The sequence below is a fragment of the Notolabrus celidotus genome, chromosome 1, assembly GCF_009762535.1.
Source record: "Notolabrus celidotus isolate fNotCel1 chromosome 1, fNotCel1.pri, whole genome shotgun sequence".
Classification (NCBI taxonomy): domain Eukaryota; kingdom Metazoa; phylum Chordata; class Actinopteri; order Labriformes; family Labridae; genus Notolabrus; species Notolabrus celidotus.
The window spans coordinates 10,051,552-10,077,021 of record NC_048272.1 but is presented as its reverse complement, the minus strand read 5'-3'; the positions used below and the strand labels follow the sequence as shown (position 1 = coordinate 10,077,021).

Genomic DNA, 25,470 nt, shown 5'->3' with positions numbered 1-25,470 from the left:
CTCGACTCCCCCCGATCAATAACGGATTGGCATGTCGATCGCCTTTGGAAATGCTGCATGGCCAATGAGAGAGAGCAGCTGAAACCCGCCCTCTTGTCTACTTTTCTCACCATTAGGATGACCAGCTGAGCTTGAGGTTATTGATCCGTATGTTTTCACTAAGAGGATCTCTTAGCTGGACTGATCGATCAACTATAATAAAGAGTAGATGCTCTCTATGCAGCGTGTTCAGTGAGAGCCAAGCTGCAGGGTGGCAATCACCGCTTTTATCTGCCTGTCTTCTGCCAACCACCAGCAGTGCTATCACATGTATGCAGATGAAATTTAATTTGCATTAAAGGTATTGATGTGAAAAGTTGAGTGTGACGAGGCCACGCAGCAGACATTATTGCATAAATTGGTTGACAATCTTCTCTTGGCTGTATAAATGCAGAGCAGCCCGAGGCATCCTATCCAGCCATAAACATCTATACCCCCTGATGTTCTGTTTGCACAGTTAAACCCTCCCCATCCCTTTGTAGCTTGTTCTATCATGGACATGACACACTTTACATTAACTCAGATACAACAAGATTTACTTTTTCTTCTTCAGACCTCATGAACCAGGTAAATCGAGATAACTTTGGTTTGAATGGAGGGAGGTAACGAGGGGAAACTGTGAGTCAGCAGAAATGTTTATTGTGAGTCACCCAGCCTACATCTTTCTACCAGTATCTCTTTGTAGTTATCTTACTGATCACTGATAGGAAGTATACTAGTGAATTTATATGAGAGGAGTCATCACGTAGGAAATGATAATAAATCAAACCAGACTGCATCCTGCTTCTCCGCCTCACATTTGTTTTGAGGGGCAGATGAGAGGGAGTCTCTTGTCTAAAAAATTAGTAGCTCAGGGGTATAAAGCATATTTTCCCCCCTCCCTCTTCCTGAGGAGCAGCCTAGTTTGTTCTGACTGAATGATCCGTGACATCTATGTACATGAGCAGGGGGGACGCCGCTGTAGTTTTTCATCCCCGCCATCAGGTGGGTTTATTCTTCCTCCCCCACTGAGGTCTGTGCCCCGCAGTGTGTCCTCTCTACCAAAACAGCCCAGTCTTCCCTGTCAGCGAAGAGACAGAAATGCTGTGCAGCAACCCAGCAGACTGCTGTGTGGCTTTCTGTAGCAGAGCACCTGTGTGTCCCCTGCTGACTGACTGAGCCAAGGACAACACAGCCACAAGAGCAACTGTCGCCTCTCTAGCCGCCTCACAGACGAGCAGCGAGATGGAAGACTCGGCCAGGTGCAGCGAGGGGGCCGTGAGACCTGAACATGAGCCTTCAGATGGGCGAAGACCTGAAAATAACTTCAGTCATTAATGTGTTTTGCACGCCTAAACACAAAATCTAAATCTTTACTTTATGTCTTTAGACTAACCTAAATAAAGTATTTGTTTCAGTGAAAATGCATCTATCCTGCTGCGTGCTGCCCTCAAATTGGGAAGATCACAGAAGTGTAGGGCAAGGAAATCCGACAGGTACAGGTACAGGTGCATGCGCATATACACACAAGCCCCCCGCCCACCACACACACACAGCTGATGGAGAAAGATATCCACTTCCCCAGGGGGTAACTTCATGCTGAATTAGATTTCCTCTGAGGTTTCAGAGCATCCCTCCTCCGTGTTTACTATTAAAACGAAAAGTATCTGACCTATGTCCAGAGGAAAACATCAAGGCTTATAATCTGAGGCTTCCAGCTTCCAGTTATTAGAAACAATGAGACATGTACTGCCCTTCTGTAGAGTTGCATCTAAATTAACTGCTGACAGTATGACACAGTAGCAAGGTATTTCCAAAACACGGATATTCTTTCTCCTTCCATTCATTTAAATGTGCATCCACTGGACCAGATGCGCTAATAAGTAGAACAAATGTAGTTGGAGAGCAGCCCCAAGGTGATTGCTGAATGTTTACACTCCAGTTGATTCAGTCCGCCCCTCTAGAGTCAGGCCTCTAATTACCAAAATAAAGCCTTGATTTCTTGTTCTAATCCCGAGTTTGAGGAGGACACAGAGCATAGAGAGTGGACATGAGGAGGAAGAGGAGGTGGCCTGATGCGCGCCCCCGTCTGTCGCCCAGGAATAGACTGTTTGAACGGAGGAAGGACCGCTTGTCAAGAGAGAGTCAAGAGCCGCACATGTCCTGGATGAATACAGGAAGTAACATGATATGACCTTCAAAATAACATAAATCTTATTATTAAATATCCTGTGCTTATTCTCGAATGCCATGGCCTGCGCGTCAAGAGGAAGTTATTTAGAAAAGCAGTAGTTTCCTCAGTGGCCATGGTATTACATCGATGCTTACTAAGACCACTACCCCTGGACACCCATGCAGTAGCACTATAGTTGCAGTGAAGTGCTATATGATAAGACTATTTAAAGATTGTATTTAATCTGTATTATTCCATTTCGTTTCTGCACCCTGTGACTTTGAATCCACAGTCCAACCCAAGACGGCATTATTTTATTTTGACAGTCAAGAAGGGAACATCAGATAATTGTGAGGCTAGCTTAACTGTGTTTGGTTGTTACATTGTAGAGAGTGGGAGAGAAAAGGAGCAAATGTGCGCGGCGGCGGCGGAGAGGGAGGGAGGACAGAGAGTGCGCAAACGGGCAGCCAGGCACATCAGCAGCAGCGGCAGAGCATCTTCCTGATCCTCATCTCCCGTGTCTTCAGCTGCCAGCCCTCTGTGCGTCCCTGATTGAGATTTCACTGCCGGCTCAAGTGTCCAGGAACCTCCGCCAACCATCAGCTCCCACCAACACACTTTCTCCGGAGCTCGGTTATTCTTAGCTCAGCTGCGAGAGACTGTCCTTCCGGTCCTTCTCTTATTTTTCCCAGTTTCTTGAATATTTAATGGAAAATGGCGATCTGCGCGCAGTCGTACGGTATTTTCTGCCTCCTCACAATTCAAACTGTACTTATCATATGCGTTTCCACGCCGACAGACGGGACCCACCTCTTCCCCCAGCACTACACGTAAGTACCCTGTACCGTTTGGGGGGCAAACCGGGGTGCGGAGCGCGGAACTAGGACAGGTGGCCCCGACAAGCCTGCACATGCAGCGCCGTGTACCTCTGTGCTGCTGTCCCTGATGTTCACACAGAGACACAGATTCCGTCTTTGATGCTGCGTTATGAATCTCAAAGGAAGCCCATTTTATAATGTTTTCGTGTCGGGCATTGGCATTTAATACCCCGAGAGCTGCTGTCATAGTCAACGAGGGAACAGGCTGCAGGGAGTACGGACAGGTGCCACCGGCGACTAAGCCAACCAAGCACTAATTTCATAGATCATCCAAATGGATCGAAATAAGATGACAGTAGATGTTTTGCTGTCCCTGCATGGGGCCAATATCACATGATGGATAGCTTGTGCTGCAGCAAGGCTAGTCTTAAAAAGTCCTCCAGTGGACACTTAATACATTTATCTATATCCCACTGCAGGACACAACGCTGTTTTCAACTAGACACTTTTTAATTTAGATATGAAACCAATTTATAAATGCAGCAGGAGCGCGAGCGCTTTTAACTTACAGGTGAAGTCCTGATGTCTCACCCCAACTCCAAAACTACACTTAAGGAAAAGTGGAGCTAAATTGCCCTAACATTAACACGTGGGAATGATTACAGTGATCAAGAACAAGATGATTAAAAAAGAAATGAAAATATTGATGGTATAAACATGAACACCCTTAAAGGTGCCATGAAGGTGCTTCTGTATTAGAGTGACCGAAGGACTATCAAAGTGGCTGCGCATCCAGCTGTAAGATCCTATTTGTAAGACATTCAAAGCGAACACCTGTTTGGAAAATAGTTCTGCGGCTCTATTTGATTTAAAAATTACAATATTATATAAATTGCGAACATTGTGAAAACTTCTCCTTAAATGACTCCCCTTAGGCTCAAACATATGCCAGCCAACTTTTGAGTAGTTCGATGGGTCATAACAAAATTAACTTTAATTTTTCAAACTTGATGATTCGTCTTATATTTCAAATATTTAGGCTATTTATTTATTTATTTATTTTTTACAAGTGAACGTTGCGTCTTTTAATATCCCCTCTTTTTTCGGGTGTTCCCTTGTAGTAATGATGCTGGCGAGGCCACAGTGCAACAGTTTCTCACTCAAGTGCACGTGATGACGTGATGATCTGATGTGAACATGCTGTGTAGCCTGTGGCGATGATTAGTCAGTCAGGTTCACACAAACGACAAGACTCTAAATTGTTGTTCCCTGATGCATCCATCGGATGAGCGCTTAGAAATCTGTAGGGCATTGTTGTTCCTGATGGCCAAGGTGACTTTCAGAGGGAAATCGGTTATTAGCTTTGTATCACTGATGATTGACTCACAACCATGATTAGACGCATCATTGATTTGATTACTTGAGCATCATAAAGAATAGTGATGTGGATAATTTTTCACACATTTGAATGACTTTGCAAACAAATTCACATGGACATTAGCCTAGATTATAGTTGCAGTTTTTGCAAAATATATAGTGTATATATGTGAAATTCAATTTTTTTAATTTGCAGTGATTAAATGTTATGCTTATAATCTTGTATGAATATCGACTAAAAGTTTCCCCCCTTATACACCTCCTGTTTCCTTAAATTACCTGGACATTTTTTTCTAATATTTGACTACATTTCATTTCAGCGATATCAGTCCTTTTCTGTTTTCACTGATCATGCCATAAGCAGATAAAATATGATAAAGAGTCCATGTCTTGTCACAAGTAGTCCATATTATATTGAGTTATCTCTTGGGTTTACAGAACTGGGTTTTGTGTCACCCACATCAGTGTGCTATTTGCCTTAATTTGGCTGTAATCTAATTGAAGTGTACGGGGATCTTCTGTGGCTATCAATTGGGCCATATAGGTCTAACACACACACACACACACACACATACACACACACGAACACACACACACACACACACACACACACACACACACACACACACACACACACACACAGTAGAAATCTATTAAGTCTTGGAGATGTAGCTGAGGAAATTTTTACCTTAAAGATGCATACAATTTCCTGAAGTTTGTTTTGACTGCAGATCTTAAAAAGCACTGGTTTTGTTTAGTAGCTTGGATTCATGTTTAATTATTTAATGTAATTATTCAACTGTGTGTATCTGCACATTAATGTATGTGTGTTGGGGGGAGTAAATTACTGTCACAATCCTACATAATATTGAGGAAACCTGTGTCAGTATCTAAATGGACAGCCATACAGTCTTCTCCAGGAATATAAAATATAATTTACTTGAATGCATATGAAACTCAGAGCAATTTCCCCCACATTCTGTCATTTCCACACACACAAAAATATAGTCGACCTTTTGCCCTCAGAGATATTTTAGCATTTCAGCATTGCACTTGGAATGGCGAGACACATCGGAGCAGACTGAGCATGGTGACAGTGTTTGGCTGACACACACGGGTCATCCATCCAAAGTCATTTCATCACATTTGCTGCTTTTCCAAAATGTTTCTGGTGACATAGATCAAGCACACAGGTGCCAAATAGTTAAGTTTTAGTACTACATCAGACTACAAAGATCCAGAGAGCTTCAGTGGGCTTTAATGTCGTCAACATCCCTGCGTTGTGAAAGCAGGGATCTGACTTAAAAACAGAGGTTTCTAAGTGTTTATTGATTGATATAATTTAAGAAACAAGCTCAGTCAATGGAGAAACTTGAATTTTTGGGACGTTAAAATATTCTCCTTTGATTTACAATAAGTCCAAATGACTCTAAAGTCAGCATCCTACATTTGATATACGTGCTTCTGCCTTTCAATGCTGTGTCACATTTATGTAGTCTTGCTTGATGTAGGGCAATTATGTGAAGGCCCTGAGTCGTCTTTGCAGCCTACTATAAAAGCCTCATTGGAATCAGTCTGCATACTTATGTACAATTGATACTTTATGATGTGTTCAGTGTATTGTAATGGATTTAGAAACACCAGGAAGGAGGAGTGGTGAGGCTAATGGGCTCAGATGGGTCTCTAGAGTGGAAGATGTTTGGATGTAGACTGATACAAAGTAAACAAAGTAATCTGAGATAATTTTTATTGCAATATAATAATAATAGTAGTCAACATTATGCAGTTTGAAATATCTCAGAGATGGAGAACCATTGCAGCAGAATGGACCTGATGGTGGTGTGTGGTCAGCCATTAAAACTCATTTAATTTTCTTAATTGTGTTTGATTGGGTGGGCAAAATGGGCAAAATGAATATTGTAGTAACTGTCACTTTTGATTAAACAGTATTGGTATCACAGTATCCATATGTTTAGCTCAAGTTCACACCGATATGACGGATTAATTTTTAGAATATTATAAAAACAAGGATCCTGCTGATACAGATTTTGCTATCACTAATTTACACGTGTGAAACAGAGATATCATACAAGACTATTACATAATTGAATCACTGCATAGCTTCAGTTCTAGCTCAGTGAAGTGAACAGGATTCACCTTAAGCTTCTTTGCCATCCAGCCCAACTTGTACACAATATCATCCAACCCTCGTTTCGATGTAATATAATGTGAAATCCCTAACAGAATTACTGAAATGAGTAGTTCAACATCTGAAATATTCTGCTTTTCAATTTAGTTAATGTTGTAATTCTTGACATTTTCAAGCTTGCTCAGCTCCATGGTTTGTTTTATTTACATAACCAGAAAATAAGTCATGTCATTCTGTCAGAGCTCTGTTTATATATATTTATACACTGTATACGTGTTTGTGTGTGGACTAATGAAGTTGCATAAGAAGTCTGCCTGGCTGGAGGCAGAGGTAATGTCCCTCACTGTTAGTATCACTGCTCCTGCTCGGCCCTGCTCTCACTGTAAGCTTGTTTTCGTTTCATATCGGGGTGACCTTTTCATAGTCAGCGGCCTCTCCGTAATGGTCCTCATCTGAACTGTTCTTTTGGAGGCCCTCTTTGTTTTCTCCTAATCTTGTCCCCATAAACATACAGCCAGCATGTGCACGTTTTGATGTGTTTGCTCTGCTTTTACTCTCCTGATGAGGCTCGGCTCTGGCTTGATGATTACATAGCGGGCTCTGTCATTGCTCGGAAGATTTGTGCAATTTAATAAATCTGTCTTCCCTCTTGTCTTCTGAGCAAATCTGACATTTAAAGATGACATTTGTTTCCGTCATCATATTAAAAGACAAACGACTCTGTTGTGTTCTACTGTTGATGCTAGTGATTAGCTATCTGCAGGCTGCCGAAAGGAAAAGCCTGGAACAGAGTCAGTGGTTGGCTCTAAAGCACATGACAGAATTTATTCATCTGATTGCTGAAAGCGCAGCTTTCATAACAAGTTTTTCCTTTTTTATCTGTGTGAGAATTTCTTGTTGGACATGCACCGCTGTGGATCGTTCAGTGTGTATCTAAGTTGGCAGGTTAGCCCTTGCTGCTGCTTTAAACTGATCTACTGAAAATCTTGATCCATTAAGTCATTTGTTGCTTGCTGAGAGATATAGGAGTGATGAGCTCGAGCCGTTTGATCTCTTAATTCCAAACTTGGCTCCGGCTAGCGGAGATCAGCCCCTGCTTAGGGTGCATTTCTGTCAGACCTGAGCAGTTTTATTGCAGAGCCGCTGATCCCAGCCGAGCCAAGGCAGGCACGTTCACTGCCGGTCCTGCCAGGGACGACCAGATATATGCAGAATCTTATGGGGAGAGAAGGTGCTGATGGGTAACCCAGACATTAGGAGAGGTAGGCGAGGGATACTTCCCAATAGTGATGCTGAAAAAGGAGTGGCAGCTTGATTACTCAAAGAGGGGGGGGGGGGGGGGGGGGGGGCTCTTTCTGTCACAGTCTCACAAACACACTCACACACAGAGAAATAAAATGCTACTCTAATGACATGCTCAGGTGATGCAGATTGAAAATGTCTCATTGTATTTTCCAGAATGATTCACTGGGCGGGACGAATTGAGAAGGAGCTGGAAAAGGTTCTGCAGCACGTCACCGGGACTCAGCAGATGAGATCGGTAAGTTGACGTCAGGCCTGCATGTGACGTGTCCATATTTCCCTGCATTATTGATTCATTAAGATTTTGCTGGGTGAGGTTACACAGCATAAGCTCCCCAATAGTATGTGTTTGTGAGGCACTGAGTTTGTGTGAGCACTGTGAAAAAAGTTGATCTTTTAAAGGTATTGAGGTTTAGTAATCCCATGAAACAATTTAGCTCTGCTTTTTCCAGTTTAAATCAGCTTTTTCCAAGAATTTCCTTGAGCATAATCTCACTTCAGATACTACTGCTTTGACTTTTGGGAAATCAAATGTTATTGTGACAATAGACTTTAAAAGCACAGTGATGTTAAAAATTAAGAAAATTCCAATTCAATTAAAAAAGCTGAAGATTTTTTTAAAGCTGTTACAATAAATGACCTGTAGAGACAGACACATGTCACAGGACAAGGTGTGATTATTTGTGTCCCTGTATGAAGCTGTGTGTAACACGTGTCTGTCTTGTGCTAGAACAGATGGGTGAGCAGAGTGTGACTGACACTGTTTCATCATATATCTGCCATTTGCGCATGTTCACCTTGCTTCCAGGGTTTGTAATGCACCCTGAGATAAATGCTTCATTATTGCTGTATGGCTGCGTGAGATTCATCCAGCCGGTGTGGTGCCTGTGGTGGCTCTAAAGCAAGCAGTAACAGCGGTTGGAGTGATTGTTGGTGCAGCGTGCTTTGGCGACAGTGATGGATCCCAGAGAGGAGGAAGTGAGTTGACGGCGATGCTGCTGGTTTAAAGGTTAATGACCATTAGGGGGATATTAGGCAGACACTCAGACTGCATAACAGAGCAAGGTTGATTTTAAACTCTCATCTAGTGTCAACAAACCTAACAGATAGTGTTTATCCTTCAAAATATTTGCCTTTCTCAGCTTGTGAGAGCACTTTTTTAGTATTCCCACCAAGCAATGCACATTTTTAGGTAGCAGTAGACTTTGAAAATGATGCTACATATGGTTTCAAGGGGAAAATGTCATTATTTCATGAACTGTGAAGAGAAATCTTGCTCTTATATTAATGATGATGCATATTTGAAGTAGCTCAAAAATTAAGTAGACTGGCCAAACCTGGAAAGGCAATGTTTTCACCAGTAGGTCCTATATCTCTTACACAGCCACTTTTGAACTTAAAAATCAAACTGTTATGCAACCTCTTGTGCATGTTGATTTTGTTGTTGACCATTTTCATCTTGATGGTCTACAACTGTTATTTTCATTCCTTCACTGTTAATCATCTATTCATTATTTATTAGACAGACTTGTTATAGAATGTATAAAACATGGATGTAGTGTCCGTGACTTCACCCATTGTTTTCTGAAGAGGTGTTCTGAAGCCCAAACATGGGGGTCACCATATTGCAAGCACTACAACCCACCCCGACCACTCTGAGGCCATTCCCAAAGTTTTTTAGAAATAAAAGCATTAATATATTTATGATTAACAGACATATTCAGGTATGTTCAAAATGTACCAGAAATTAAAAGAATAATAAAATATGCTTATATGATAATAAAATACATGGTTTAACTATTCCTTTGTTGGCATTTTTAAAAGATGTCATCTGTAAAGACATCATCTGAGCTTAAGAAAAATAGCATTTGCAGTTTTATGCTCTAGTTTTAAAGCTATTTTAGATATGAATATAGTCATAGAAAGCAAAAGAACCTGTGCATCATTTTGGGGGGAAAAAGGTGATTAAAAAAAAAATCGTCTCTTAGAGCCAACACTATTTTGTATCTGATTGTTCTCCAACTGTTACCAGCTCTTTAAATTCAAAATGTGACACGTTGAAGATGACAATTTTTCACTCCTGCCTCACCAGAAAAAAGGCAGAAACTCTGATGTATCTGTTTTCAGGTTACATAACAAAGACAGGGTAGGAGTTCTGTGTGAGAGTTTCTAATTAATCATTTTGAGAAGGAACAGGAAAAATAGAATGTGTGGTTCCAGATTTGATTTTTTTTTCCATATCTGCAGATATTGTTCATAATTTTGACAATACTGAATTAGTTTATGCTGCATTGTATATACGAGGAACACAAGGAAATATCAGTTTTGATTTTATCAGTTTTGCTACAAAAATGCTGCTCTGTTTCTGTGATGGTCATTCATCTTCCTTGCTACCCGGGTGACCAGTCCCGCCCCATCTAGTTTATGATTGGTTACCTGGGGCAGCAACACCAGCATGTTGCCAAATGGTACAGCCTGAAATGTCTAGTAGCAGTGCCTGGAGCAGCTAAGCGTATGCTAAACAAACACCCTGAGTCCCCTGAAAAAAGCTCTGGGTGCAGTGCAGTTTCTCACTGTGTACTCACACGCTGCTCATCACGCTCTCTACTCCTTCTCCTTGGGAAAACTCTGCAAACAGACTACTGTAGCATGATTTTAGCATGATCTCACCACTAATGCTAGCAAGCTGACACCAGTGCGTTAAGATTAATCCTTCCCACTGTCTTCTGCTACAAACACTAACACAAACAAATGACTGAAGGGAGATTACACCTGAATTAATAACTTGAAATCTTTTAGGCTTTTGAGTAACAATTTGAGGCCTGAGCACAGGAAGCCACAACCCCTCTCTGCCAAGGGTAATCTGTATATACCATTCTGCTTGGAAAAGATGAGGTGTATCCTTGGGATGCATGGGTATCGAGTTTACTGTCAGATGTTAATACGTCAGGGACACATGACGTGTACCTGATAACATCACTGCATATAGACATAGTAGATAAAGAAAAATATTTAATTGTTCAAATGGGCATTTTAACATGGGCTATTATGGGATTCCTTGGCTTTTAGAGCCAGCCCCAAGTGGACATTATGAGGAATTGCAACTTCATGCACCTCATTGGCTTCGTTTTCAACACCAGAGGTTGCCTTGACTGATTTCAACTTTGGTGTATAAATGTTAGAAGATGCTAAAAAAAAAAAAATGTTCATATTTTCCAAGTCCAGGCTGCTGCCATCGCATTGCTTGTTTTGTGTGACCAACAGACCAAAACCAAAAGATATTGACTATTATCACAAAAGACAAAGAAAAAGAGCACACCCTTGCAAACTGGGACTGAGGAACCTCTGGCATTGTTGCAACAAAATAAGGTGCTGATTAACCTCAGTCAGTTGCTTATCGATTTTTTGTGTTGTAGCTGTTTTTAGAGGGATGTACTACATGTAGGGATTTAATTAATTACAGTCTCTCTTGACTGCTTGCTGTGAAAGTAACATGTACATGGCTGATTCATCCTGAGCTTACTGGACCTGCTGCTGAGATTGGTTGTTTACATGGCATTCGGTGTGTTGGTTTTTAAGTTCTGTGGATTTATTATCATTTACTTGTTACTTGTTTTCTCTGTAGGCCAAAACCAGTGAAGCCAGTCGTTCAAAAAAACCCTCACAGTCAAGACTTGTGGAGGGTGCCCACATGGCATTGTGTGCGTGTATGTGCTGGCCTGACGGTGTGCGCAGGGTGGGTGTGAAAGAACATTTATCACGGCCCCAAACAGGAGTCGTCACAGGGTGTGCTAAATGGCCCAGCATGCCTAGAAAAGCCATTTTCTAAATGGATGCCTCTCTCTATACGTGTGTCTGATAGAAATCTTCCCAGGGCTATGCCGGCTGGTAACAAGATTGCCTCCCTCTGCCCCCCCTTCCTGTCATGCGTAGTTTATTCTCAGGGAGAAAAAAAAATGTAAAGTGTGTGCAAATTATTTTTGAGTTTGTCTTACATGGGAAGAGACGAGGAAGTAAGTTGAATATAATGTGGTCTGTGCACTTGCTCTTGGTTGAGATTTTATGTTTTCTGACAACCGAGGTAGCAGGTGAAAGAGAGAGAAAGGCCAAGACAGGGCAGCACGAAAATAGCTGAACATGTTTAAATTGGTTGACTTGAGAAACAACACACAGATGTACAATGTTTTGATGTGTTTTTTGGATTATGCATACTGCACACAAGTTTAAGGTTACTCAAGTACACAAATAGTCAAGTTAATAAAATGTTTAAAATCACATTCTGAAGTATTCTGCCTAGGCTTGGTCAAAATGCACTTCCTTCTATACGGGGGAGTGGAAGGAAGATAGAGGGTGAGTGATGTATTGGAGGAGTTGGAAGTTTCGAATGGAAGAGTGTGGAGAGCGGATAGACAAGCAGAGTGGGCGGCTTTTAGAGCGGGGGAGGGAGGGTTTTAGAGAGAGAAAGGATGAAGAATGGCTTGACAATTGAGATGGATGTTCAGGCGGTTTTGTGTGTATATTTAGAGTCAAACTACTTAAGATGGATGAAATGATAGAAGGGAAAGACAGAATTGGTAAATTCAAATGTGAGCATACGGATGCTGTTTTTAGTCCTTATCCTCCTCATCATCCTGTGATCTGTGTGTTTGATGTGTTACAGTATATGATGATGAGAGGCAACGGTGGACACTGGCATTGTTTCCATATCCTCAGGCTTATTCACAACAGTCTTAATGTGCACGCATGAACAGTTATCCTACACCCACGTACTGACATAACAGAGATTTGATGGTTATCACAGGTGTGGATAAATAACATTATGTGTTACATTTTCATATATCAGGTGGATACACACGTGAAATGTTAACTGTAGACATAAAACTTCACTCATTAGGAAAGTTCCTCATATCCCTGTGACGCATTAGTATTAAGAAAGTAAAAGTAACCTATTTAAAATCGCACTGAAACATATATTTGAAAAAACTAATTAATTATACTACTTTCTATTGTCAACGCTTAAATAATGTAGCGTAACTCAATGAGACACATTTTCAGTTGCTCATGACAGATAAGTCTGATTTTATGTAAAAGACATGAATCCAAAGAATTATATTTTTTACACGCTCCTGACTGGGAGGAGGCCACGGGGAAGGCCCAGGACATGCTGGCGAGACTATGTCTCTCAGCTGGCCTGGGAGCGCCTCGGTATCCTCCCAGAAGAGCTGGTGGAAGTGGCCGGGGAGAGGAGTGTCTGGGCTTCCCTGCTGAGGCTGCTGCCCCCGCGACCCGGACCCGGATAAGCGGAAGAAGATGGATGGATGGATGGACACGCTCTTAAATGACTTCCCCCCAATGCAACTAATTTAAACAATCCATCTATACCAGCAAGTCCAACTGGAAGCTCAACAAGTTTCTTAAGTTAAGTCGTTTTGGAAAAATGGCAGAGCAACCATGGGAAAAAATAGGGTCAATATTAGCTGGGTATATAATTCATGGAGGGGCTTGAGATGTTAGTGTTAGCCTCCTCGGTTACATGGAATTATTCCCAGCTAGCTAATGAAACATAGTGCTGTTTTTATCAGACATGATCTTATTTGTCTGTGCTCTATCAACGGAAATGGAACCAATATTAAATTTTAGGCCAGATAGCAAAGTGACAGTTAGCAGGCTACCTTTAGCTTGCTTGCTAACGTATAACAAGCAAAACTATTTGAGTAGTTGTCTAACTTGCCAAATTATACCAGCTAACTTGATCCTTAAAACTTACATGTGTAATATCACATAATTAGATCAGCCATAACCTGACCATGACCAACTGCCTAATATTGTGTTGATCCCCCAATGTCAGGTCTTGGCCAAAACAGCCTTGACTCAACTAAACCTCTGAAGGTGTGCTGTTGTGTCTGGCAACAAAATGCTAACAGCAAATCCTTCAAGTCTTGTCGGCTGGGAGTTGGGGCCTCCATTGTTTGATGTTGGTTGTCCAGCACATCCCACATATGCTCAATTGGATTGAGAACTGGGGGATTTGGGCCAAGTCGGCCACCTTCTTTCATTGCTCTGTGGTCCAGTTCTGATGCTCACTCTGTGCGCTTTTGGCGGTAGACAGGGGTCAGCATGGCACTCTGACAAGTCTGAGGCTACTCAACCGTACATGCAACAAACTGTAATGCACTGTGTTCTGACACCTTCATATCAGAGCCAGCATTTACTTTTTCATCAACTTGATTTCTGATTGCTCTACTACTAGATTGGGCCACACTGACCAGCCCCTGCTTCCTATGCACACCAGTCAGCCTTGACTGCCAATGACCTTGTCACTGGCTGACTGGTTTTGCTTCCTTGGAACATTTGTGGTAGATGCTGACCAATGCAGTCCAGGAACACCCCATGAGAGCTGCTGTTTTGGAGATGCTCTGAGCCAGTTTTCTAGCCATCACAATTTTACCATTGTCAAAGTCACCCAAACTCCTTACCCTTGCCCAACTCCAGTACATGACCGGCTCCTCACATACGACGAAATTGGATACTGGCTATAGCTAACTTGACAGGCACTGGTGTCATCAATATCAAAAACTGAAAAACATTGCAGTGTATTGCAGAAGTGTTCTTGAAGTGATAAACTCATCCTGCAACAGAATGGAGAGCTGAGGGTTTATACATGACATAATTAGATTGTTAAAACTGATGTAACAATATGTAGCTAGCTAACTTGTCACAGTGGAACTTAGTTGTAACCTCTTCTACCATTGTATGGTAAGGTTGTTATTTCAATGACCTCTGCCAGTGAGCACTAAGATAATCTGAAGGGTCATGAGATGATTAATGGAGTTGAATGGGAAAAAAGAAAAGCACATTTTCAACTCACTTTTCGGATGATTTGACCTTTTTGGCCTTGAAGTGTTATTTAAATCGAACTATCTAAGACGTTAAAGGGGAAATCTCTTTTTGTGGAACTATTAAATAATAGACACTTAAACATGTCAAGAAGAAGAGGAATGAGTCAAAAGCCCCAAAAGGTCGGCACCTTGTGATTAATATTCAACATTAGGCTAGATTGTATTTAACAGGTTTATCAGAGGCATGTATGTGAAATCGTATTCATTGAAGTATAACGAGCTGCTATGGCTGTTAAATACAACTTAAGAGCACCTTTTTCCTTCCTGTCCTCCTCCAATGTTGTTAAATAGAAGCATACTATATTAGAAGTAGTGCCCCAAAATTACACCTAAGCACAGTACTTGAGTAAATATACTTTTCAACACTGCCTTACACAAACATGCACATAAAGTCACTTCAATTTCCACAGCTTTAATTTAGCCAGCCTCTTAAATAGGGATGCCGTACAACATGTGTTGAAGTCTCTCAAATTCTTTTTAATACGAAGAGTCTAATCAGCATGAATAATTGAGTCTGGTGCACATGACTGCCCCTGAACTGCTCCTCTTCATAACGCTGCACTGTGAGGATCTGTCTGTCTCTCGCTCTGCGCTGTTTGCTGCTCTTGATTACTGGAAACCTGAGACTGAGATCAATATATAACAGCACGAGTGCAGGGCCGGAATAAATGGATGTGGGATTTATCTAGTTTTCAAATAAGCTTAAACCTATTTTTTTATTAGGCTGAGTATGTTTTCTCGCTCTCTTACCTTCACTTTTGCAAAGTGTCCTCGTACCATCTGGTCAACACTACATCAGTAGTCCCACTGACCACATGCTGGCTGCAGGTTTATCTCAGTTCAACACAGACCTTCTTGCTACCAGCGCCTCCAGCCTGTGTGTGCATGCTTATGCCTGTGCGTGTGTGTGTGTGCACGGTGGAAGTCTTCTAATTTGAACATGCTGAAGCCGTTAGATCTATTTGATCTGCACAGGTATGTTTTTCTGACTTGGGGGAGATGATGTATCTAGGCCGAACACAGTTATACGTGTCTCCCGCTTCTCCAAACCTTCTTCAAGCTTCCCAGAAAAAGAGGTTACTCAAGGCCACGACAGCCGGCCTCCAACAAACAGATATCTCTATAAAAGTGCACTGGTGGATTTACTCACTATCGCTGACTACAGAAAATTCCAATAATCTGTCTCAAATGCCCAGCGCTATACTAGACATCACCCCTGCTCTCTCACTCCACCTCCCCTCCCCCCACCATCGTCAGTTTCTAAAGCTGATGTCAGCTCCACCTCTCTCTCTCCCTCAGTCTCTCTGTCGTTGTGCTTATCCATCAGTGGAGGATGATGTGCGGCTTGATCAGAACCATTTGTTTCTTGATTTAATAGCTCCTTACGCCTGCAGACAGTTTACTGGACGAGTTGAATGTCCCTCCGCCCTCCATGAGTAGTTACCTTTAAAGGAGAGAGAGAGTGCTCAGTTCCCACTCTCTCTCCTCTCCCTCCCCTCCCCTTCTCCTCCATCTTCTGGCCTGGACCTTACACAACAACAGTTGCAGCTTGTTATCTGGCTGTGTGAAACATCACAGGCTATTTCTGCACGATAGATAGTTTACTCTCTGGTCTCAGGTTCCTCTTTGCCAGCTTGTCTTAAGTGTCCTTCAGTCATTGTATTACAGTTACAGGCATCAACACACAATCATGCTTTGCTCTTATCCAGGTCTTTATATTATACTGAATGAGTAAAAAGAACTGCTCTTTAGCAGTTAACCTTGGAGAGTCTTATCTACTGGCCCAAAAACTTAAGTTTCCCCAGTGCAGACTGTAATTCATTTAAGGAAACATTTTCTGATTCTGAAAAACTCCAACATTATCCTGAGCTGTAAGTCCACACTTTACTTTTTGGTGTCAAAGCATGTCTGCCGTTTTCTTCTTTTTTCTGTTAGGAACATTGACTATATATAAAGATGCATGAAATGTCTCTATCTGATTCTGTTGTATAAAAGTGAAGCCAAAATATCCCAGCTACTGGCGCTGACATATTGTGCTGGTGATGACATTTTTAGCCACAGTACAGTAGGGACAGTAGGGATCTGCTGGGGGAGCCATGCAATTGACCACCTGCTGCTATGACTTGTTGATAAAACTGAAAAGATCCCTCAGGTTGGTACAGACAGTTAACATCAATCAAAACAACAGCAAAGCAGCAAACCAAACACTGTATGAGTGGGCTAAAGCTAGCATGCTTATGTTGTGATACAACTGCAGTTCGAGCTAATGCTGGCATACAAGCGCCACAGTAACGAGTGGACTGATTAGCCAGTGCTTAATCAAACATACGTATAGTTATAAATGTATCTTCACAATGTTGAACACCTTTAGTTATCCTCAGGTGTTCATTTATTGAAAGGTGTTCATTAGGAATGTCAACAATTAATCGAGTATCAATTAATTGATTGTCAAGAACTTACTCAAATGCATTTTTTTGTTTGGATTTTCTATCATGTGGAACAAACATAATGTGGTCTCATATTTCGTTCAGCTATCAGGGAGGTGTTTTACATTTAAAGCATGTTTCGATGTGAATTAGCTGACTACAGGGGTTGCTCACAGCTGAGACGCTCAGCTGGGGGCTGCGGCTGAGTGACAGATCTCCACAAGCACTTTTTTTTCTCCATCACTGGACTGATTATGACCCGGTTGTGCCCCCAGCTGACACCTGATCGCGTTCACATGCTTATTTTTCTCAAGAAGAATGAGTAGACAGAAAACTGGGCACTGAGTCTAAAGTATGTTTCTGTTCAGTTCCCTTGTTGAAGTCTGAGCCTTCACTTTTATGACTGTGTGTCCGCAGAGATTATGACCCTGCTCTACATCTTGATATTCAGTGTGTTTAACATTTTTACCACCTCAGCATGATCCGTAGCAATTAAATACTGTTAGTTATATACATTGTGTCGTGAAAGAAAATTTGATTCAGGGGAAAAAAACGCATTTGGCATTGTTTTTGACATGGAAAATGTTAAGGTTTCTTGATGATTAATCGATTATTGATCGTCAACATTTCCAAAGATCGATCATGGAAAATACTTTAAATTTACATCCCTAGTGTTCAGTTTTATTAAAACAGCACAGACAGGCTGAACAAGAGACGTGATTGTTGTTTGTTGAGAGGCTGATTAATTGATAACCATAGACTGGATCTCATTATCATTAAAAAAAAGAAAATGACATTGGTGTTTAAAAACACATTATGATAATATTTTTACCAACCTATGTTTCAAAATGACAGATGGCAAGAAAGTCTGATCCCTCTTTTTAAACAAAAATAAAGTGATTTTAACAGATTAAAATGAAGGACATCCTGTTACCATCAGATCTGAGCTGATGTTGGCATTTTTAATTCACAGAGGATTGGCATTTGAGTTGATCATCCCACCAGGATCAATTATGTCAGCTATCTTACACTGAGCACAATTTGCGGTAGAAGGCAAACATGAGTAAATCAGTATAACTGAGCAATTAGATTTGTTAGCCCATTTGGAGAAATATACTGCACATTCACAATAAGTCAAATCAGTCAAATGTTAGATGGATGTCCAGGCATAAGAAGCTACAGAAGAGGAACAAACAACATTCCAAAAAAGTCAACATTTTTATACAGATTCAAAACTGTCTTGTCAATGAGTAAATTAAAAAAATCAGTGAATCTTACGAGATATTTGCTGCCAGTTTTGAGTGCTTGACAATCTTCAACACTCCATGCAATGTGGGTGTTTTGACTGAAAACATCTATGTGTTAGATCAAGGCAAGGAGCTGAATTGTTGGAGGCGTGTAGTTACAGGTACTGATGAGATCTTGAAATACAATCCAGGAAGTGCAGTTTAAGTAATAGGTTAATGCTTTTTAGGCTTACATAATGCCAACACACTGAAATGTAAGAAGATGTCTTACTTCTCAGGAAATCTAATGGTGATACACTGGTCATTAGAAATACAGTTTAGTCTTGTTGATTTAGATCTGTCTTTCTGTTTCTGTGTCCTCATGCGTCAATCCCTTTTTCACTGTGGCTGTTTGCTCATTTAGACTCACACACTGACGATCCCAGCAGACAGGGGTCCTCAGGGTTACACATCAGGGTCATTAAAGCTTAGCCATGGTCTGTTAGCAAACAGCTTTTTACTTTGTTTGCACCCCACTTTTCTCTGTTTGTGTGACAACTCCAACATTTACTGTGTATTTACCCCAAACAAAAACAAAATAAAACACACCAAAAAAATAACTGTGGGACATTAGAGGCACATAAAACCAGTAGCAAGCTGAACGTTAAGCTGTCTAAGAACTGGTCAGCACCATTACTCCCAGCCTCCCAGCCTCCCCTGGGCTGACAGGAGAACAGAAGGGCACACAAACACACTCGATTCATTTTTCTGCCTCTTTATTGGTTTCCTGACACCGGGGAAGGTTACAATGATACCTCAGCTCCCTCGCTTGATGGCCTGGCAATGCTTGGCGGTGTTTATATAAATGAAAATACATATATCTGCAGAGTGCAGCCCTGCATGCAGATATCCCCGGGTTGGTGTTAGAAGGAATTATTTGAAATAACTGTGCAATAAAAATGGGACAGTTTAGAAAAACTAGAACTAGATTAAGTAGTGTCAGTGTCCTGTTGCTGGCTGCATAGTCTGTTTGTGTTTTTTATTTTGAAAATGTAATCACAGCTGATAATTTAACCAATATGTAGAAAAAGTTTTTGCTGTGCTTACCAATCCAAAAACTTTTATTTATTTGAAATCAAGATGGTCTTATACTGCTTATCTTGCAATGACACATTTTTCAAATCAATACTCCAGCTTGTTTATGCACACATGATTGTGTTAATTATATATTCTCTTATGTTAAAATGATTTTATTCTGAAAATCTACCACAAGGTGTCTCTTTATGTTTCAACTGCTAATGCTCAGGATTAAATTTAGCTGAATTAAAAGCACTATTGCAGCTTTTGAAAATATAGCGCTACATGCACCATCCTGCAGGGGTTTTTCTGTCTTCTCTGGACACATCTAACTAAAGCATCTCACGGTACATCACTGTGCATGTGCTTGTTGATTCCATTACAGTGAATTAGCAGGATGGAGCTGTGAAAGGCCCACTGGGGGGGAAACAGGCCCTAAAGTGTCAGCATAGAACAAACCGAGATGGTCGGAGTGTCTTAATCTCGCTGACATTTACTGTGGCACATTGGGGGACTGTGTTTGCGTAACTAATTGTTGCTTGATGAATTCAAGGAAAACAAAAAGCAGAAGCATTCATGCTCCTCGTGGCTTTTTGGAGGGGAAGAAAAGGAAGGCCTTGCACTCGTTTAAAGCAAGACAATATAGCATTATGTGTCAAAATAGGATTAGAGGTCTGCTAAAGCTACAGCACTGTCAAAGGAAGATGCTTTCTTTTGCCTACGCTGCACATCTTTCCTCCTCGTCTCTGTCTTCTCTGCACACACTATTATTTGCAGAATGTGCATGCGCATGCTTGTGTAATTTTCTGCCATCTTCTGTTTGATGTTTCAGCGAGCGCCTGACCTGTCTCTGCTAGTATCTGTGCTTGACAGAGAGAAAAAGCCGGGTACAGTTTCCTGAGTGGGTTGCTGTGGTAATGTGGAGTGGCGTGATGCCCTAGAAAATTCCAGGTGTGAAGTGCTTTATTCACTCCACTGCTGAGGGAGTGCTTCTCTCTGTGTGAAGTGGTAGGTGTGACGTTTATTTTCCATTGTGAACAAAATGATTTTGGGTTTTTTTATGTGTGTGCATATAAAGAGAGAGGTTGGATGTGCACCGAAGTCTCCGAGGTTTTGTCCTCCTCTTCTTCTCTTCCTCCTCCACCTGCGCCAGACTGTGATTGATTGGTCACAGTTCTGAATAACTTTAATTGGCTTGCCTCAGCAGTGGGTGGTTCTCAAACGTCTGAACCGCTGTGGAATACCCAGAAAAGCATTTTAATTTCTGATCTTGTAGGCATTAAGGACTCTCTACTGCCATCTGAGAGGGTTCTTGAGAAAAACTACCTACATCTTTCTCATTCTGCACACTGTAGTGTCTCCTTCCTTGTTCCTGCTTTCTTTTCCAGCAAAATTTGGAAATGAAGCTCCCCCTCCTTTCACAATTTATCCACCCCCTTCTTTGGCTTCAAACTGGACTCACTCTCATCTCTGCCTCTGGCCCTTTTCCCAGGGCTCCCTTGTTTGATGGGATTTGTGCTCCATCACTTCAATTGGTGCGTTACACATATCCTAACGCATGTGCATGACATACATACAGTTCACCCATACAGAAAACCAACCCAGGCTCTTGGAAATTACATTTATAAACCACTGTTTTTCTACAGCAAGTAGGTTCAGAGAAGATGTGATGCTGTCTCAGTTACAGTTGTATTCAGATGCTAAGGGAATGCCTGTTACATAATGTTCATGCTCTAAAATATGAAGCAAGAAATGAAGATTTATTGTTTCATTGTAGTTTTTAGGATCACAGCTTTTGGTTAACTGTGGTCCTGGTTACATTTCTCAAATAGTGGGTTGAAGCAAGAAGCAGGATGCATTCACAGACCCTTTTAACTACAATGCTCCTCTTTTTAAAACCCAATCACAAGCACAGGACTTTGGATGTGAACTCCATGTTCAAGTCCTCTGGTTTGTAAAGCTACAACACTCTCAATCAAACTACATGTTTCTTAAATATAAATATAACATGGTAGCAAACTGGAAAAACTATTGCTAATGAGAGCAGGTTATCTTTAAATCAGGATTATATCAAGCGGCAACCTCCAGTCTAAAAATATGAGTCCAATGCGGAAGTGCTAAAAACTGCTTGAGGCTGGCTCCGAAAGTACCGGAAACCACATACACACCAATTCATAAAAGACGATCTTTACAGCAGAAATAAACATGTTTACAGCCTGGTACAAAAAACGAGTCTAGTCTGGATGGCTCCTTTCTCGATCGGCACACACTGTGAGGGGGGTGAATTTTTTTCTAACGCAGCAATTTTGAAGATATTGAGATCACGAGTCTTCCAATGAGAGGCACAGCTGACTTGATTGGCAGGCGGGAACACTGTAGCTGGTGGCTAGGAGGCTCAAAGCCTGCATCTTTACGTCACAATCACTCGACAGCAGCAATATGGCCGCCAACGATGATTGGCCTCAAAACAGCTCTTCAGAAACAGATGGGTGACGTCACGGATACTACGTCCATATTTCATATAGCCTATGGTTTATATACACCCTATAAAATGCAACCTATTATGCAATGCACATAAAAACAACCAAAAAAAGGACCCGCTATGTCACTTGTACTTGACTAAAACCACCCTTTACCACCAGACAGGATCAGCTTTGCAAAACCAAACAAGGACATACCAGCCTGCTATTTTTAGCGTTTGACTATTTAAACTATAATGTAAGCTGCAAAGGTATCAAACGTTAATAGAAGTGACAGCAGGAGTTAGTTGAAGACCCAAAACCCTGAAACTCTGCCTTAACACATTTTGACTGATTAAAAATGATCATTACCTCCCTGCATTTATACGTCACGGTGAAATTGAGTAATAACAAAAAAAAAAAAATCCATTCTCTCAGAAAATATTACAGTTAAATTTTCTAAACTTAAAGAGATTATCACTTCTATCAAACTGAATAATCACGTTGGAACTAATCTTGTGTTTTGTGTTATTTTTGTAATAGCTTCCTTTCAGATAGCTTTAAAGGTTTGCAAGCACAGAATCGAATCAATGATTAATGCTTACATAAGCTGGTTGTTTATATTCATGGAAACAGTAGTTGGCTCTGTATTACTGGATAGACTTCTAGCCCAACAGTTTGCCCAGTGAACTGAAATCCAAGTACAGAGTTTGTATATTAATATTTCTGGCGCTCACACTGACTTCATGTTTACTTTTTTCTGTTGCCAGTTTAGATGTAGCGGTCCATTATTGCTAATATTTATTTAAATTGGCATCAACATTGCAATTACTCTCACTCAGCATGAATCTGTAAATGACAGTTGGCCTTGTTGAATTCAAGCCTTATGCACAAGTTTCATAATTGATTTATAATCACATAATCGACTGTATAGGTGTCATTTAAGAAGACTGTTTTTTTTTTTTAAAGGAATACAGAAGTCAGTCATACAGGTGTTAGTGAAAAATACAAATTTGATTAAGATGACCCATTAAAGAGAATCACTCAGACATGCTCGGTACATGAGAGTGAAAATTTAATTCTGACTTATTATTGCAGCACAGCAGCACTGTCTGCTTTACATAGGTATTGTGTGTGTAAGCCAGCAGTCTGTTTTTGCCTACAGGCAGCTTAGCTTCCATTGTGGTGTGGATGTGGATAGCATGTGAGTGAATGTTTGGGAATGCTCAGCAGTTAAATCCGGAAGACAGAGCGATGGATTTAAGACTCACTGACACAAGAAAGTTGAGCTTCCATTGGTGTTGTTCAGATATCCGGTTTGTTATATGAGCCGAGGTTTCTCATGTGTGTTTTGATCCACGGGTCTGCTTAAGTGGTCCCCTGAGTTTTTCTGGTGTGATGACTGCGACACGTGTATATACATGCACAACCTTGAATGTATGAGCTGGTTGAGTGTGTTTGTGTGAACTCTGGACCACCAGCTCATTTCACACACAGGTGGACATCAAAGGCGGTTTGAATTAACCCTGCGTGTCGGGGCCGCTCTACACGCCATACGCAATTTCACATCTCTGCTGCTCCAGCAGCACCAAACTTACGCTTCCCATTCATATTGAAATGAACAGATGGAGTTTTGCCACGCATCGAATCGCCATCCTTCACCGAGAGAAGATAAAACTTCAAAAGAACAGTGATACATTGGGATCTGTTTGCAGGTGGTTAGGCTGTGTGTCGTCGCAGGTGAGGTGAAGGTGTTCTGTGTCTCTGTGAAAGTGTGCAGCAAAGTGAAGGTATCATGTTTTTCTTATTAAAGCAGGTCAATTGTGTTTCCATTACAGCCCTCTTGGAAAGCCAGCTCCTTTTCTCCTTGATTAGACTGCAGAAATGATGTCATGGTCACACATACACAGGGACACACACACAGGTACAGACATCAAAGTGTGTGTGCCTCACCTTTTTCTAGCTTATTTTGAAATCTCTAACAGGAAGCAGTGGCCTCCATGTAACGTTTGCATCTGTGTTTGTTGATTGCTTTGACTGGATAGTGTTGCCTCCAAAACACTCATTTTCATATTTTCACCTCACCTTGGCAGCTAATTTAATTTTTGTATTGTATTTATTGATCTGGCCAACTTCAATTTCCTGCAGCGGTGTGATTCTGTAGCACGATGATAATGTAGATGAACATGCGACGATGGGGAGGATGGAAATGGTGATGAAGAGAGCAATGATGATAATTTCAGCAGGTGATTGTGATTGCGACGAGTTGTATGCTGATTAGAGCCGAGTCTGAAGATGGCTGGGGTCGCTGCAATGTGGGTGAAGCCATCAGCTGCACTGTGTATTTTTAATATCCCCCGGCCATCAGTAGGCTGCCACGACAGCCATTCAGTAAACACATTCATATTTCATTAATGTGGCCTCTCCTCCCCCTGACGGCATCTCATTGTCTCCTCTAGAGGTTGCTCGGTAATCCACAGAGACCTTACCTCATCCTACTATGTTACCTGCACCCACACACACACGCACTCTGCTGTAAGTGCTATAGTAGGGAGTCCTTTCTCATGCTTATTTAGCATACACTTCATGAGTCTATGACGGTTAAATTTAACTGTGTATAGGACCACTGATAATACAAATACACCTACATACATACTGTATGCACCTCTGCACTTGTATTTGCAGCATTGTGTGTAAGTACACTCATACAGGATTGCTCATGACAGTGACACACAAACATAGATAACCCTTAAATGAAACTACTTAAAAAGAGTGGATACCATTTTTAAATTACATTACTGTGGATGAAGGGATGCTACACATCTATATTATGTTTTGCTATTTTTGTAGAAGCTTACCCACCCACTGTTTTATCAGTGATTATAAAAACAGAGCCAAACAAAAGAAAACATCACGGATGAGCAGCGCTTACATAATTTGAGTTGGCCCAAAGGAGGTGCTAAAAGCATGGGCTGCAAAAGACGGGAACTGAGAAAATAAAACCCTCTTCATGTGAGACCGACCTTAAGTGCAGTCCATGATATGAACAAATGCTGGGTAATTCACAAGTTACAGTTTGTTTGGATAAAGTAGACTGATCTGCTATGGTTTATTCTTTCTAAGATGGTAAGCTATCAGGCTTAGTACTTGCTTGTTAGTTGGATCTGGATTTTTTTTCATATTTCCAGGACTCCTCCTTGGCCTGTGCTGAACAACTGGAGCGCAAACATAACCCCTTGTTAGAGGTGATTAAGGGTGCTTTCACACCTAGGTCATTTGGAAAAGTTTTTTCGAAACAGGGTGCATTTGGACGTGTTTGAACACAGCAACACCTCCTGTCAAACCCTGGAGTGGTTAGATTGCAGTGAGAAGTAGTGATGGGCAATATAGCCTGAAAGTTATATCAGGATATTTCAAAGAAATATAGGATAACTAGATATGACGATTTATTAAAAAGTACCAAGACAAGTTTTAACAGTGATTTCAGCTTTCGGGGTGCAAGATTATTATTGTAAAAAAAGAAAAGAAGGCAGACTTTTTGTCCCC

General features: G+C 41.2%; 1 protein-coding gene across 1 annotated transcript in view; it reads left to right on the top strand.

The window, feature by feature from the left end:
* Window positions 1–2,595: 2,595 nt before the first annotated feature.
* Window positions 2,596–25,470, top strand: part of cacna2d2a (calcium channel, voltage-dependent, alpha 2/delta subunit 2a) — a 183,476-nt gene continuing 160,601 nt past the window's right edge. Inside the window, 2 exon segments of the mRNA XM_034673948.1 lie at window positions 2,596–3,021; window positions 7,994–8,075. Of these exon segments, the coding sequence (XP_034529839.1) occupies window positions 2,906–3,021; window positions 7,994–8,075 (198 nt within the window). The 5' untranslated portion in view covers window positions 2,596–2,905.